Below are 18168 nucleotides of genomic sequence, written 5' to 3' on the forward strand. Positions count from 1 at the left end.
TTAACCACTCCTCTTGGGGTAATATGGTTTGTCTCATCTATGCAACTGATGCATTCTGCTGGAGAATATGAACTTTTGAAAACAACAGACTTGTTGGCTGGATCACCAGATGAAAATAGAAGAAACAAAATCTAAAAAGAAAACGAATGCTGCCATCACATTTAAGAATTGGTAAGCTGCAAAATAATACATGTTTGCTTTAATACTGCTTTAAGTCACGTAGGCTAGCGTAGCCTTTTCATTTGATGAGGAAACAAAGTAAACATTAGAATGCTAAACACAATTATTAAATTAAATGTAACAAGTCACATAAAACAAAGATCCCAGAAATATTTTTAGTAAAACGCTTTTTCAAAATGACAAATTACTGTCTCATGAAAATAACTAGTATATATATATAAATCTATAATATATCAATATCATAAGAACCCTGACAATATGTTTTGAAGCAAAACTAAAATTGAGTTTGGAAAAATTAAGGCAGAGAAACTTTTAATTACAGAGGATTTTCTAGATGTCTCCTCTTCCATAAGTTCTACTGGCCTTTTAGCAAGTTTTCTCTGATTGCACACTGAGCCATGCATGCACAGTTCAGTGTACATTGTTGTATGATTTTGTGCTGGGACAAAGTTATGGCATCCCAGGTCAGCCGATCAAGATGGCAGACGACTTCGAACTTGGAAAAAGACAGCGGGAAGATTAAAGACTTGACAATGCAGTGACAAGGGGAGCGCAGATATTGCTGTGCTGGAGGGTGAACTTTGCAATTTATGTATGCCATACTGTGCAAATAAAATAATAACATTTGATGATGTTTATTAAAAATTTGTTCAGCAACATGTAAACCTTAGGGTTTCCTCTGGAGAACGATAATAGTGTGAAGTCAATTTTTTCTGCACTTGTGATACACTGCTTTGAGATTCTAGAGACTGGAGCTCCACCAGTAGCTCCACATAATGTAAGTACATTGAGTTTAGTTTTATACATACCTTACCCCTGGTTTCCACATGTGGCACCTAGCTAGAATGACATCACTATACTTCCACAAGATCACTTGTAATGTGCAGTATTTCAAAATCTATTAAAAAATCATACATGGCAAGATTATCTGAAATTTAACCTCAAAGAACAACTGTACTATCTTTACTAAACTCCATTAATCCACCTGTACTTCTTGTGAACCAAGCTACACTGACACCTACCACCCAGCTTATGACTTACCTCTGTAGTCTTCTGCTTCACAGCAATAATCTTCTTCAATGCTGGCTACCTTTGCACACTCCAATCTCACAGATGTTTTTGGAGGTGTCCTGGGATGCAGCTCCAGTGTCTAGGATGGTCCCATGCAAATCTATGATATGTGAGCGCGCGGGTGCAGCCAACATCATAGAGGGTCCTTTCTGGGTCAGTGTTGTATTGTGAGCACTGTGTTTTAATTTAATAAAATACAGTTATTTTTAAATGTGTTTTGCACACAAACAGATATAAAGAGAATAAAATATAGCCATATGCAATCCACTTTTCATGTTATTTTATTGAATTAATACATTTATACAATGACAAAATAAAACAGCTGCATAACTTTGACAAGACAAAGTTTACCCAGGTACATAATTACATCTCACATTCAGAACTTGGTTTCAAGAGTGGGATATAAGTAAAATTTATGAAGACGTACAATTATACAGTTGCAATATTTACAATATGCTGTCGCTCAGTGATGGATTGAATGAAGCTACAATGATAAGCCTAATGTGAAGTAATTACATATACGTCCACCATATATAGCTTATTTATTATGAGTAAAAAAACCAAGGTGTAATGACAGATGTGAGATGAACACGTGTATACTCTATCTAGCACTCTCCCTACATGTGGTGCCAATAAAGTTCTACCCATCTAGCAGCAAATAAAGCTCAGATCAAGCTCCGAGTTGATGTATAAATTTATTTATGGAGCATAAATCCTGTTGTTTGCTTTAAAATAAAAACATTTCAATTAATCTATTTTGAATAAAAATCATCTGTGTGAAAAGACTCAGATGGAAGTTGCAACCACCAGATTCCGGTAATCTAATATTTTGTGAGCATTGAAGCTAAAACTATCCAGCTTTGCTCTGAGTGACGTCATCTCCCAGAATCTAGCAATTAGGAGACAGAGTTTAGAAGTTTGCATTAGTAACTTCTCACACAGGCATTTGGTTCTGCGGTTTCCTTTTACCAACTACAACAGCTATAATAGTTTTCAAAATCAACTTTTTCAAGGACATGTGTTAACATATGGGATTACATAACTTTTTAAAACTAAGAACAAATGACAACTAGCACATTTCACAAAAGAAAATAATCACACGGATATTTTATGCTATTCATACATAACAGAAAATCTAAGTTACTAAAGCAGCACTGTTTACTTAAAAACAAAAATGATGACAATTTTTTTCATTAAAAATTAGACACTTTGGGTAAGCATTCACTTCTCAGCTTTTTGTTACAGGAAACATGTACTGAGGGAGCCATATGGACTGACAATAATGATTCAAGCACAAATAGGAGAGCAACAAGTGGTTAAAAAGATTTGTAGGGCAGTCAGCTAGGAGACAGCCTAAATCCTCCAAAAGCTGCACAAATCAATTATTTGTAGTGTTTGACAGTAAGTGTTTGTAGATTAATGGACTGATGCAGTTACTGGTCTCATTTCTTGAAAAATGCTGCTTGCTTCGCTTGTGTGTTGATACAATGATTTTAACATTTTCTGATTCTGAACATCACTAACTAAAAGTCTTGTGTTAGTAACTCAGAAACTTTAAAAGGTATTTAGTCAACATGATAGCCAAGCAACAAATTTTTTCAAAAGAAGAAGTCAGCAACGGCTGTCAACACATTTCTCTTACCATAGGTTTCCTTCAAGCTAATTTCTGTCCATCATCTACACATAGTAAAATAGCAATTTCAGATAAATTATTACTTGTTAATGACATCACTAGTGCTGAAAGCATTCAGTGACATCACTGATTTATAAGAAATGTATTAGTTGTTAATGACATCACTAGTGCTGAAAGCATGCAGTGACATCACTGATATATAATACATTAATGTGACTTGGTTAAATATATAATATATCCAGATTTGCAGAAGATAAATAGTATTAGGAATTATAATAAATAATCACAAGAAAAAAAAGTTGATTTTTCAAACCAAAAATAAGTCATAGTCCTCCAACATGTGTAAATACATTATCAACATTACTTTGCTTTGTTAATATCTATTTACAATGAAAACATGTAGCAATTTAAACAATGCCTATGGTTTTTCAAAGGAAATAACTAATACATATATCTGTAGCAGAAAATGGCAGTGATTATCTTAGTGACACCATAAGGAATTAGCTTTAAAAGTGCAAATTTTTAGCTTCAAAAGTTGCAGCTAGTTTTGAAGTTGTTTTCTACTTAATTTTTAAAAAGGCAACACTTTCTGCTGTTCCTTCTTTATTTGTTGCTGTGCATTTATATTGGCCTTCATCATCAGAGTTAACATTCTCTATAATTAGCTTATGGCTACCATCTTCTTCATCCTCAAGTACATACTTTTCACCTTGAACCAATATTTCATCTTTGTACCAACTAACTTCTGGCACTGGAGAGCCATCAACAACACACTCGAAACATCCTTGTGTTCCTTTGGATATAACAGAGTCCATTGGTGCAGTTAGAAATTTGGGTGGAGATTCTGTAACTTGAAACTCAAAACGACAACCTTCAATGTAATCTGCTCTGAATTTTATATCACTTTCTTGAGAAGGCTTATCGAAAACATCAAAGTTTATATTCAATTGTGTCTCACTACCTTCTATACATGTGCTGCCAGTATTAGCTATAAGTTCAAGGGTTTTATTCACATCATTACCATTATTTTCAAATTCAATTTCAACTTCTATTTCTTCCTCATTGGGAAATTTCTCCTCTGCAATTATATCAGATGTAGGAACTTCATCCTGTATCATTTTTATAGGAATATCTTCTGATTTATTTTGTTTTTCTTTTGTAAAACTCTCTTCTGAATGCATTACTGCTAAAACAGCATGACATGATACCTCTCCAAAATTGTTTTCTGCTTTGCAAATATAACTTCCAGCATCAGCTTCAGTTACTTCACATATATAAAGACTGTGGTCTTCACCATCCAGCTTTATAATATATTTGTTAGGATCTGGGACAATGCATTGGTCTTCTTTAAACCATTTCACAGCTGGTGATGGAATGCCAATCACTGAACACTTAAATTCTGCAGACAATCCTTCACCAGTATTTGCATCTGCAATTGGGTGAGTAAAACAAGGTGGTTTTTCACTTACTTCAAAATTTATTTTAACATCATCACTATCTTTAGTGTCAGCAGCAACATTTTGGTCATCATAAGCCAAAGGAAGGACATCAAGTGAGATGACCATGCTTTTACTATCTAGGGAAAATTCAGGAAGAGTTACAATCTTCACTTGCTTTTCAAAATCTCTAACTTCACTTTCATCTAGTTCAACCTCCAGAAGAATTTCTTGAGGAGAAGGTGATCTCGATGTTGTATGTTGTTCCATGTCAAACTCCATAACATGCTGATGGGTTACAGGAGGTGGTAAAGCAACTGATTTCCCATCCTGTGCCAAAATTTCCACCTGGATAAAGCTTTTTGCATTTCCTAAAGAATTTGTAGCAATACATCTATACTCCCCACCATCACTCATCTTAATGTTTTTCACCTCTAGTATATGCACATATCCTCTTTGCTCTATTTTTATTCTTTCCTCTTTTTCAAGTAACACTGAGTTTCTGTACCATTTTACTTCTGGAACTGGAAATCCCCCAACTTCTGCAGCAAAACTTAATGTATTGTTTTCAAATACCCTTTTTTTCAGCAGTGGTTTAATAAATGATGGAGGCATTTTAGATTTTTCTTCATCATCGCCTTCTGTATTTTTTACTGAATCTACATGAACTTCTTGAACATCAGAAGTTTCAGTGCATCTAGGATTAGGAGTACAGGAAGGTACATCCTTGCTTTCGGTTTCACTAGCGTCTAACATTTGCTGTACAGGTGTAAAAAAACGGTCTGGTGAACTTGCTGGTGTAAGAAAGGATTCACTAAATGGAGAATAGGATTGCACAGCAGAAGATGGTGGCGTAAAAAACTGATCTATCTCTACAGCGTCATCACTAAAGACACTACCAGCTTCAATTGACATTTCAGACTCTGGAGAAAATGCACGAGAAGATTGATTTTTATAAAATTCATACACAGTATCAAATGTTACTTCTTCAATTTCCAGTGAAGTTATATGTTCATCCTCAATATCTCTCTTCTTGTTTACTTTTTCTGGTTGGTAACTTTCAAGTTCTGGACTTACTTGAATTTGTCTCCCAGTTTCCTTTCTCCTTTCAGATATATCTTCCACCTGGTAATAATTCTCTTTCACTTCAAGTACTTCATTTTCCTGTCTATCTATTATCTTTGGAGACTCTTCCCATTCAGCATTATCACTGCTTATTGACATTAGATAATCCATGCTTAATAAATCTTCCCCCTCAAAAATGCCAAGATATGAAATATCTTCTATTTCATTAAGATTTTGCACATTATCTGTTTTAATGCTTTCACTCTGGGTTTCTCTGTGATCTTCTGGGGATTGTTTTTTTGAATATTCAATTTTTTTGTTTTTTTCAGTTTCTATGCCTATTGTCTCCTTTTGCAGATCAACCATTTTTTCTTCTGCAGGTCTGGGTTTAACTACAGAGCGTTTTCTTCGTGGAGGAGTTGGCGGTGGTGTTGGTGTTGCCTTTTTAATACCAACTGCTTTTGTGTCTGCAAGGCTTTGGCTCTGGTTAACACTGATGGTTTCTACTGTGGCAGTAACTGCCTTGCGTTCCACATCTATTCCAGATTTATGCTTTATAAAAGAACGCCTTCTTTGTGGTGCAACCGGCAAAGTGTTTTTATTGTCTATTTTTCCTGCATTTTCAAGTGAAGAACAACTACCTAGTTCAAGACCTTTAGCTTCCACTAAAGAATCAATGCTAGATTTACGTCTTATCAATGAGTGTCTTCTTTTTGGTGGCACTGGCAAATCCCTCTTTATATCTCTTTTGTCAGTTCCCGCAGAAGGACTTTGTTCTAAAATGCCATCTTTTGCCGCATTAAGTTTAATTTCAACTTTCTCATTGGTCTTGAACTGCAAAAATTCAGTCTCTGAATCTTGTCTTATGTTTTGAGTAACATCTCCCATCAAATTAGAGAGAGATAAGGTTATTGCTTCGGTTGTAGGTATAATAGCATTGGCTTTAGTTTCTTTATTCTCACTCTTCAGTAAACAGCTCTCAATATCAATTGTCTCGGTCCTATTGATTTCAACAGTATTCATCCTGTCATCAACTTTAGTTTTCTCAGTGGTCTTTGAAACTTTGTCTATATCCATTTTGTAACTAACATTTTCAATCTCAACCCTCTCAATATCAAAAATGTCAAATTTTTTGTCATTGATAATGTCAGTACTGTCAATGACATTAGCAGTGTCCGCAGTGCTGTCTATATCCATTTTGCAACTAACATTTTTAATCTCAACCTTCTCAATATCAAAAATGTCTACTTTTTTGTCAATGTTAATGTCAGAACTGTCAATCACATTAATAGTGTCCACGGCATCAGTAGCAGAAGTTTCCTTCAGATTGTTATCCATTTCTTTTACTTTAGATATCATACTTTCAAGGTTAGCTGTCTCATTAGAGGAAACCACCTTCTCCATAATTTTCTTGTATTCTGGCAAATCACATTGTATTAATGGCGTCTTGTCCTCAACTTTTTCAATCCTAGCAGCTATATTTACATTCATGCTGTCATCTACATTTTCAATATATAGCCTGTCCATGATATGTTCATCTTCTACCCTGCCAGCAATACTTTTTTCAACTGTACTATCAACAACAGTGAGATTGTCTGTAAAGAATGTGTCTATTATGTTTTCTTCAGCACTTCCATCAAACCTTTTTTTAACTACCCTGTCTTTAGCAGTTACATCTTCGGAATGTAACTCGTCCATGATGTTTACTTTAACTTCTGTACTTCCAGCAATAATGTTTTCAACTACATCATTTACAGCACCAACATCTTCACTGTGTAATTTGTCCATGCTATCTTCCTCACCTACTGCATGGATAGAATTTTTTTTTCCAACCATGCTGTCTGCTGTAATGACAAATTCAGTATTAAGTTGGTTCATGCTATTTCCTTCAGATGCTGCTCTTCCATCAAAGATTTTTTCAACCACACCATCCATGGCAGTGACATTTTCAATATATATTTTCTCCATGCTATCTGCCTTTTGGAAGCTACTCCTTTCAGTCTCCAAATTAGCACTACTGCCTTGGTGCCATGTTATCTGTGGTTTATTGTTATCTGATATAATGCATTCTAATACAGGACATTCCTCTCCACTGTTAAAAGCTTGTTTTTCATTTTCCTGGATTGGTTTTGATGTATCACTAGTGACATCAAAACCAAAAGTAAATTTGTGCTTAATTTTCTGAATGTTATTTTGAGATTCTGCCTTTTGTGGAGCCTCAACTGGCTGAAAGATTTCTGTCAATTCTTCTTCATATTCTGGAACAGGAGTAGGAGCAGTGACTTTGATTTCAACAGGCAGTGATAATGAGGCATCGGATTTGCAAGGAATGTCACGTGTGGCTTTTGGTATTTGTAAGCTGAATGTATCCACACCATCTAAAGCACGTTTTTGTTCAGCATTATCAAAGAGGGATACAAGTTCATCTTCTTCGTCCTCTGTTAAATGTTTAGAAATAAGCACTTCACATTTTATCAAGGTTTCGGTTGCATCCTGGTTTTCTTTTTCTCTTAATTTAACTTTAAGTTTTCCAAAGGTGGTATCAGTTCCATATTGATTAAATATTACACATGTTATAGAACCTGCATATTGAGGTTGAACAGATGAAAATGTTAAAGTCGATTTTGCATCTGTGGTAACTATTAGAAAGTTATCATTGCGAGGTATTGATTTGTCGTTATTATACCAAGAGACTGTTGGCTGAGGGTAACCACGGAAATAACAGTTAAATGTACATTTGTCACCTTCAAATGCTTCTTGAGAGTCAATATCACATGTAAACATGGGAGAACATGGATAGGGCTGTTCGGTCATAGGCTTTTCAGAATCATCGTCATGATCCTCCCTGATTTTAGGTTCTATTTCACTAACAGCTGTGATTTCAATGTCTTTAATAACTTGCAATTTTAACTGCACGTCCTCTTTTTCTACAGGGAAAGTGCTACTTTCATTAAATGACTTGCTAAAGTGATGAATTGATTCATCTATATATTCTCTGTTTTTGATTTCTGAAGCAAAATATTGTGTCTTAATTTCCTGAGAAGTGCCATCTTTATACACTTCTTCAGATTTCTGGTTGGTCAACACTTGTTGCTGTGTTATGTTTTCAGACACATTTTCAAAATTTTTCACTTCAAATTCCTGTTGAGCTTCAGACAAAACATGTTCACCAGTGTTCACATGAAGACTTTCTGAGTATTTATTTTGTTTTTGAAACCTATCATCTTTTAAAATTAATGGTTTAAATAAAACATCTGAAGATTTTAAACACACTGGTTTATCTTTAATGTCCATGCGCATAAAATCAAATTCTTCTCCCTGTAAATCTTGTTTCCTCACTGATCCTAAAACTGTTGCCTCTCCATTTACTTCATCACATTCCTGAAATTTTATTACATCCTGCTGCATTTCATAAGTTACTAAAGTTGTCTCCTCGGTTTTCTGAAATGCTTGTAATATTTCAGCTTTATTGAGTTGATTCGTTTGAATGGAAAGTGGTAGCTGCGATTCAACATTATCTTTTTTTGCAATTAATTGACCAGTGGTTGGAGTATCTAATTCTTCTCCCTGTAAATCTTGTTTCCTCACTGATCCTAAAACTGTTGCCTCTCCACTTACTTCATCACATTCCTGAAATTTTATGACATCCTGCTGCATTTCATGAGTTACTAAAGTTGTCTCTTCAGTTTTCTGAAATGCTTGTAATATTTCAGCTTTATCGAGTGGATTCGTTTGAATGGAAAGTGGTAGCTGCGATTCAACCTTATCTTTTTTTGCAATTAATTGACCAGTGGTTGGAGTATCTCCAAGTATGCCATCCCTGGTTTCCAAAGCAAAAGGTTTCTGTAATTCTTTCTTTCTAAGGAGTTGCTTTCTTTCATTTGGTTCCATTTTCTGCAAGTCATTTTCTTTTTCACGTGCAACAGATCGATTTAAGTCAGACTGAAGAAGCTCTTGCAGGATTTTAGATGTACAGTATGCATTTGGAGGTTCTTTTCTTTCTTGCACTCCATCAATGCTCATTACTGATGCAGCTAATAATTCTGTCTGCTTATCCTCTAATTCCTTTAGAGAAGATAAAGTCAAGTGCACATTTTGCTCTTTTTGAAAATCTTCATCAACCCATTCAAATTCCAGATGACAATTTTCTTGTACTTGTTGGTGTGTTGTTATTTCAGTTAGACTAGCTTCCAAGGGCTTTTGAAGCAGTTTAGATGCCACAGCTCTATTTATATGAACCGACTCAGGTACAAGTTTAGCTGTAATTGGTTCATGCATTTTTACTGGTTCTTTAATTCCTAAATGCATTTCATCTTTTTTAGCTTCAGCACTCTTAATAGCAATAGTCTCTGCAACTGATAGATTTTCATCTTTCAGCTGCAAATGTTCTTCCATCTCATTTATAAATGTCTTATTTTTATCATAAATGGGAATTTCACTCACTTTAAATGGTCCTTTATTTTCTTTTTGTTTCTCCCTTCCTGCTGGTAAATATAAGAACTTCGATTCAGAAGACCCCTGCAAAATCCTAGATTTTACAGGTTCGTTGGCAATCAGTTCTGAATTACTCTCTGTTTTTGTTTGTAGATCATCAGCATGCACTGCTGATTTTTCAGGCCAGATTTTTTCTCTAAGTTTTGATTTATGTTGTATTTGTAAATGCAGCTGTTTGTTACTAAACTCTTTATTTAAAGTCTGTTTGCTTTTTTCAGTCACTGCCAATGAGGGATGCAGTTTAGGATATATTGGCTTTTTATCTTGTATTCCATATTCTATATTAGGTTCAGAAGACTCACTTGGTAGTACTGAAATCATAGGATCATAGAGTTGAACTGATTCAAGCAAATGTAACTCATCCTGATTGTTAGCTTTCTGTACACTATCAATGTCAGTTGATGACATCGCCTCCAAAATGCTTGGTGGCTTTTGAAGTTCTTTAGATGAACATTCATTCTCATCACCTTTTCTGAATGGTTCTTGGAAGGAGCTCTGAGTAAATCCAGTCATTCTATTACATTTCTGTGAGGTATATTCTTCTTGCAAATTGCTCTGAGATCTTAAATAGGATAAACTGGTTTCAAATGGTCCTTGTCTTATTTTAGCTCTAACAGGTTCATACATTTTAATCGGTTCTTCGTCTAATTCTATAATGTTCCTATCCTTGTCTTTTTGAATTGTTTCAGGTACATTTTTATCAGTTACATGTTCTGTTCCTGTTGGAAAGTTTATTTCTGCTTGTATATCCAAATGCACTTTGCTGGCATCAACCTCATTTTTATCTTGAAGCATTTCATTCATTATGTCAGTGTAAATCTTACTTTGGGATTGATGACCTTTAATTTCACTTTGATTGAATTGTTTTGCTAATTTACACACATAACTAATTTCAGAACGATCTTGGAGTACTTTAGATTTAATAGGTTTATTCACTTTAATAGGTGCTAACAACACTGTTTCTTCATTGCCTATTTCTTTTGGCTTACTGATATCAACAATTGATGTTAGAAGGCCAGTGCCCGATTCTGGGGAAAATGTTTGCTCTGTGTTAAATTCAGTTCGACATTCATTCTTCTGTTTACCATGTTCTTCAACAACAATTTCTCCTTCTTTAAAGTCTTGGGCCACATCTGAGGTGTAAGGTTCAATTTTGTCTGGTACTAAAGCATCTGAAGAGCCAGCTTCTGGTGCTTTTTGCTTGGCACTGCTGTTGTCGAGCTCATTAAATTGTTCAGTATTTTCTAGGAGCTTTTCCACTCTAACCTCTTTTACTTCAAATGCAATATCTTTAATAACCTCAGAGAAAGTGCCGAATTTATATTTTTCTCTCTCAAAATGGAAGCTTCCTGAACATGTTTCACTTTGGAAAGACTCAAGGTCTATATCAGAGCATATATCGGAAGAACAAATAGAACTGCTTCCTCTTGCTCTTTTAAGTTCACGTAACTTTTGCAGTTTAGTCTGTATTTCTTTGTCTAACAGCTTTTCACTCTCAGAAACTTTTCTAGTGTGACCTTTTTTATATTTATCACCTGAAAAAATCTTTTCAAAGCTTATAGTTTTGTATATTCCTTTCTTAGGATATTTGCTTTGTAAAATTTGCGTTTCCCTACGTTTATCATGTGGAGATCCAACACACTTAAGGTCAACTTTCAACTTGCTTTCCCTTTTCTTCTGAACTAGAGTATCTATGCTTTCATGAGTTTTTTCAGAGTATCTCACAAAATCTAAATATTTTGAGTTCTGCTCTTCTCTTAAGGCTACAAGCAATGATGCTGTGCTCTCAGATGATCCTTCACTATTTATAGCAAATATGCGATAGCTGCCCGAATCTCGATCCTCTACACTTTTAATTAACAAACTGCAGTTATGAATGTGCATTTCACTTTCAGTTTTAATGACTCTACGTGAATCTCTACCAATAGGTTTGTTATTGTGAAACCAAGAGATTTTTGGCAATGGGCAGGCAACCAGTTTACAGCGAAAAACTGCAGGCTTTCCTTCCAAAACTGATCGAAATGTCAACTTTTGCGTGAAGGAAGGCTTTATGAATTCTGACCAAGAACCAATAGAGGATGTCCGACTTGCACATCGATCAGACGAAATTAGTCCATGATCCAAATAGTCTTCTGTATCTGAAAAGGCACCTCGTAATGCTCTTCTGTTTTCATTTTCACTTTCAGCTTCCTCACTGAAGAATAATTCTGTGAAAGATGAAATCTATGGTTTAATAAGAGCTCACCTCACCAAATATTTGAATTTAAATATGTATTTTTTTAACTATGTTTAAAAATCATCTAAAGTCATGCTACATAAATTACAAATCCAGAAAAATATTCACTCACCATATTTGTTCGAATAAACGCAACGCCTTGTTCTTTTTTAAAGTTTCTGACACCAAAATCGCTTGCTGTATGTTCCTTCTTCAACTGTAGAAATTTCTTCATTGACAGACAGGTAAATCTCAAAATTGTTTTTTAAATAACATTTTTTTTGTGTATGCATAGCTGTCCGGAAGTTTTAGTGGGTTTAAAATTGCAGATAAAAGTCTTACCTGACTTGCAGACAGCAGAATAAACGCCCTTTCTGATGCTTGTTTGGATGTGAGTAAATTTTTTTTAATTAATACAAAATTGTATCTGTTGTATCCTAAAAACAGCTACATTTGAATGAGAAGGCGTTTATTCGAACTAATACAGCCAAAAAATTATTATGTTATGCAATAAAAGCAAGCAACATTGATTATGCACGGTACTAGATGCCATCTGCAAGCCATGTAAGGCATTTAATGCATTGTGTTTTAACAAAAAAAAATGACAAAATAAAACACAAAGCAACAAAATATCAGTGCATTTCTGTTTAAGACATACCACATTTTATTTTACTTTTTATCATGCAAAAAATGCAAAAGTTAAAAATTGTAGAAAATCTTAAGAGAAAGTTGTATGATGATGTTGTTAATCGATATTTCTGAAATATTTAATTCATAAATGTAATTATATATCCTAGGAAACTAACTGCATGCACATTTTGCAACAATGGAAATATAAATTACACGTTAAAAATACTTTTATATAAAAAAAACAGAAAACAATACCTTTGCTTCACAGATGCTCCCCGAAACATGAGCTAGTTTATAAACAGTATGACATTTATCATATAAGTTATCTTTTAACATACCTTTTACTTCAAGTTCAATCTGTTGTTCTATCCTTTCTTGAAGAACTTTCTCCAGAGCTATGTAAAAAAATATATATGTTTTCAGTTTTTATTTTTATTTTTAAAGTTTTTTTTATACTTTCAAGTATAAGATTTATATTTTTTTAAGACATAGACTGGATTGACAATACAGCAATGAGCAAATCAAAAAATATCTAGTTTGCAATGTCTATAATGTTGCAAAAATAAATGTAATTTATTGATGTTTACACATAATTACGCCCACATCATAAGGCTTTTTTTCGCTTGAGAACTGCTTCTCTCCCTGTAAGTCATATTTTATATTATTTAGTCAACCCTGAAGCATCTAACGAGTAGGGCCCTCTGATTCCTCTTGTGCTAAATTGTATTGTAACTGTAATGTCTGCCTTCATTTTGTAAAGCACTACGCAATCATATAACTCCTGTATAATAATAGTAATCTCAGAATGATATCAAATGTAAGACAAATACATTCTACATTAATGCAAGCCCTAATGTAGCTTCTACTTAACCCCAAGCTAATTCATCCTAGGAATATATGTGGAATGTACTCCATAGAGAAGAACTACAGCAGAGCTTTGGCTGCTACAGGTAAACTTGGCAAAGGGGGACTCTTCATGCTGATTTCACCGAGCTTGTTTCATTACACCGAAAGCTAAAGAATAAATGGTTGGACTGTCTTTCACAAAAAAAGTTTAAAACAGAAAATTAGATTTGCCCATTCCTGTAACATACAAGTTACATTCACACTAACATATAAAAGACATGCCATAGGAGTCTTACAGTGTGGAGTGTTGTATTGGCACCCAAATATCTAAGGTGGATGTGTCATTCTCCAAAAAGACTATGTTGTGTATGTATATAATGCATCTGAACATGCCTTCACATGCCTCATACTGAAGTGGAAAACAATTTAATTGTCACATGTAAATATTTTTTGTATTGTCGTCCATTGCATACAGCGATATGCAAGTATTCATATGTGGAAAGAACATGCAGTTGCCAACCTGTCACTGTCAGATGAGTGCTGCATTCAGCTTGTCCTGCTGCATTAACTATTTTGCATGTGTATATGCCACTCTGCTTTGGAACAATTTTCAACAGTTTTAAGCTGCAAAGCGACCCATCATTTCTTAAAAGACATGTTGCCGACTCATCAACTAGAAGTTTGTTGAAGAGCCATATAACACAAGGAGCGGGAATACCCTTTATAACGCAAAAGAGGGAGACATCTGTGCCTTCCTTTACAAAAGTTTCTGGGGGCAGTTTTTCAAGAAATGCTGGCACTACAGCACAAGAGTCTATGAGTTCTTCGTAAGGTATGACATCAGGGAAGTATTCTTTGCTCTTTTGCCTCTCAGGTCCTGGTGGCCTTTGTGATGGAGTTATTGATAGGCTGGAAGTTTTCATGGTGGTCTCCTGTTTGGCTTCATAAGAACTCTTAATCTGAATTTCTTTATGAGTTGTAAAGCTTTTTTTATCTGATTCAATAGTTATTTGTGCTACTGCCTTGGCGGTGGCTTCTTCTGCTAGGCAAGAATAAATTAATGAAAGTGTTAGTTAAGATGGTTTGGGAATACAGTGCATACTAGTACAGACAAAGATCGACTAGATTGGCTGTTTCTGGCAGTGGTTAGTATTGTAAATTTGTATATAAAAAAGGAATCAATGGTTCCTAATATTTCCATTTTCTGTTGTTACTTTGTGTATATTCAATGTCAAGTTATAAGTATAGGACTGGCCATTTTTAACTTGCAAGTATAATACTTATGAAAAAAATATATAAATTACTAAATTGTGGAAGGAGCTGCTGTTGTTTTTTTTAAATTCATGCTCCTATGGGGAAAGAATAAGTAACTGAGAAACGTAAAAAAAAATTGATATATGCAGTATATATAGATAAATAAATAGCTAATCTAACTTTATCATTATACAATATATTCAAAAAGTATTGGAGCTCAAAGAAATTTAGTCTTTAGTCCAAAGCTATAGTAAAAAAAATAAGTGAAACAAAAATGAAAACACGATTCTTTAGTACGTTTTGGCCCTAACTGTAACAACAGTCTAAGTAAGTTGATCATTTGCCATGCAGTAATCATCTAATGCTAAAGGTATTAGACATGTTTAGTAATTGCTACAGCTTTTTCATTCTACAAATAAATTAAAGCGGAGCTACACCCTAAAGTGGAGCTTCCGCTCATTGGAACCCTCCCCCCCTCCGGCGCCACAATTGGCACCTTTCATTGGGGAGGGGGGTGCAGATACCTGTACAGTACAGGTATCTGCACCCACTTCCGGCATAGATATCCGCAGGATCTGCGGATATTTACGCCACTTCCCGCGGGTCCCCCGCTGTCTGCTGGGAAATACACGGATCCCAGAGACAGCGGGACCATCCTTATTGCGCAGCGCGACTCGCGCATGCGCAGTAGAGAACTGGGAAATGAAGCCGCAAGGCTCCACTTCCTGATTCCCATACCCAAGATGGCGGCGCCAGCACCCAAGAGACGATCGAGAGATCGGCTTTGGGTGCCGACATCGCGGGCGCGCTGGGCGGGTAAGTGTCCTTATTTTAAAAGTCAGCAGCTGCAGTATTTGTAGCTGCTGGCTTTTAAAAAAAACGGCGGAACTCCCGTTTTAAGTTAGAGGGGCGTCCTCTGTACAGATCTTTTGGGTTTGATAATTATTTGGTATTTCATTGTAAGAATAACCAAACAAATTCAAACAAGGTGAAAAGAAACCATCATACTTTTTATTTGGAGCATACTAAAACAGCAATATTAAAATAGCCACCTTCTACGGTTAGTACTGCAGTAGTTGTCTTCTCTCCAAAGGCATTAGAAACTGTACAACTGTATGTGCCTTGATCTGTCAACTGAACATTCTCTATAGTAAGTAACATAACATTTCCATTTTGAGATGTTTTCACTCTTGTTGTGTCTTCTATGGTTTGGTTTTCATGTTTCCAGGTAACTTCCAAATTGCCTTCTTGCACAGCACAGATAAACTGGGCTACTTCTCCAACCTTCACAGTCATGTCATGGAGTTTCAGCAGTATCTTCGGTGCTTCATAATTGTCTCCTTGCACCTCAGCTTTAGTTTCAGAAACCTGTTCTTTTGAAATTTGGGTGATGGTCTCTTTAAAGTTTTCTTCTTTTTTCATTGAGGATGATGCAGTTACAGTAGAGCTTTCAGAAACGCTTTCAAAAACCTGTGCAGCTTCTGCTTGAACTGATTTAAATTCTTTTAAATATATTGTGGCTTCTGATACTGACTGAGTGCTGACAGATTCTGTAACACTTTTCGCAGAACTTGTAAAGCTTTGACTAACTATGGATTGCACTGTGTAATCAAGTAAAACAAAAAAAAAAGAAAATTAACAACTAAATTGTCCATTGGTCCTTATGATAAAAACAAATAGGTTGATCAAGAAGACGTAAACAGATCACTTGAGAATAACGCATGCCAACTTGCATGCTGGTTTACAAAAAAATGACAAAGGATGAAGAATTGGAAATTCATGCTGACACAGAAGGTTGCATCTTCTTTCGTTGTCGCTTTCCAAAATTCTGACAAAGAATGTTCTTTATTGATCCAAAGTAAGAGTGACACCTGTTTGACTACTGGATTGAAATAATTTTAATATGTTAAATAATTTAACTAAAGTTGGCTCATTGGGTTAACTTTACTGCACCGTAAGTTCAAATCAAAAATGTTTTCCAACAACATTGCAGTGATATGCTTTAGGTAATGTTCTAGATACTTGGAAGTACTAATGCAGGTAAAGTAAATTTGTGAAGTGAAGAGATTAAAAAATGTCCTGTAGTACAACTGGTAATATGTGGGTGATAAACTTAGCAAAACAAGAGGTGAAGTAGTGCAAGTAAAATGGAAAACTTCCCAAAACAGGAGGTGAACAAAATAGAGTGGAAAATGTTAGTAAGAGTGTATACGACAGTCTCAAAATAAACTGCACTAGAAGGCAGGGCTTTACCTTCAGAAGTTACTGTTAAGGTAGCTGCACAGGAGACTTCACCAGCACTATTTCTTGCTTTGCAAGTATAAACCCCAGCATGCTCTATGAATGCATCAACTATAATAAGTATAGCAGTATTTGTAGACTCATCAAAATGAAAGACAATATTTTTGGATGAAAGAATGGCTTTTTGGTTGTGAAACCACCGAATTTCTGGCTTTGGCAAGCTGGAAACTCTTGCTACAAAACGTACTGTTTCCCCACTCTGTACAGCACAACTAGAAATAGGCTGGATGAAGACAGGAATTTGAGCAACCACTTCCTTCTTAAATGACCCAGGCGAAGAAATCTGCCACTGGGGATCGGTTGTTATATCCACATAATGTTTAAGGCCTAAAAAGAAGCATGTCAAACTTTATTTGAAACATTAGCTTTTATGAATGTGTAAATTATTGCAACAAGATGGACTAAAATGTATGTAAATTATTATGACTGAGGCAACCCTAGTATACCAAATTACAATCATACGATGTATGTGTAGGCAAACATAGCTAAAGTTTTGATCCAGAGTACAGAAAAAAGTCCAGCTCAAGGACTCAAGGGATTCAAAAAACCATTAGACATTTCATGAAATAATAAGCTACCAGCAATCATCACAAAATGCCTTGATGTATTTTGCACGTTTGTGCTTACTGATAAGGGGCCTAACGTTTAAGTAAAAATGTGTGAAATCTGTAAAGGCGATTTGCAATGATTGTTGTATAACTTAATACTTTAAAAAAAACCTGCGGATTTCCAAAATCTTATCACACTGGAATGTTTTTTCTGCACCATGGGGTGTTCTGCAATCAGGCAAAGACTGAGGTCTGAATGGATGTCAGAGAGGAGATAAGCAAAGTTTTCCCATGCAGTAGCAGCATATGAGTTGAATTGATCTAAAAATGTTGATGTTGACACTAATGATGGAATTTCCTTTAACATTTTCTTATGTTTTTTTTTAGTAAATCATTTATAAATGAGTTCTACGTTTGCCTTTTTGTTTTGGCTTTCGTGTGACACAGAAAGACTGCACCTTTAATATATACAATCAAGAAGATGTAATTAAATGA

The 18168-nt window shown here is 35.1% G+C and overlaps 1 protein-coding gene across 1 annotated transcript in view; it reads right to left on the reverse strand.

Annotated features, from left to right (window-relative positions):
- TTN (titin) overlaps window positions 1–18168 on the reverse strand; it is a 337354-nt gene that overhangs the window by 234243 nt on the left and 84943 nt on the right. The window contains exons 41-43 of the mRNA XM_077448105.1: window positions 15877–16425; window positions 14091–14612; window positions 13063–13119 (exon numbers count right to left, since the gene is read on the reverse strand). Coding sequence (XP_077304231.1) covers window positions 13063–13119; window positions 14091–14612; window positions 15877–16425 — 1128 coding nt within the window. The remainder of the gene's footprint in view (window positions 1–13062; window positions 13120–14090; window positions 14613–15876; window positions 16426–18168) is intronic.

Source organism: Lithobates pipiens, unplaced genomic scaffold, assembly GCF_037356315.1.
Source record: "Lithobates pipiens isolate NorthernLeopardFrog02 unplaced genomic scaffold, aLitPip1_a1.2 Scaffold_22, whole genome shotgun sequence".
Taxonomy (NCBI): Eukaryota; Metazoa; Chordata; class Amphibia; order Anura; family Ranidae; genus Lithobates; species Lithobates pipiens.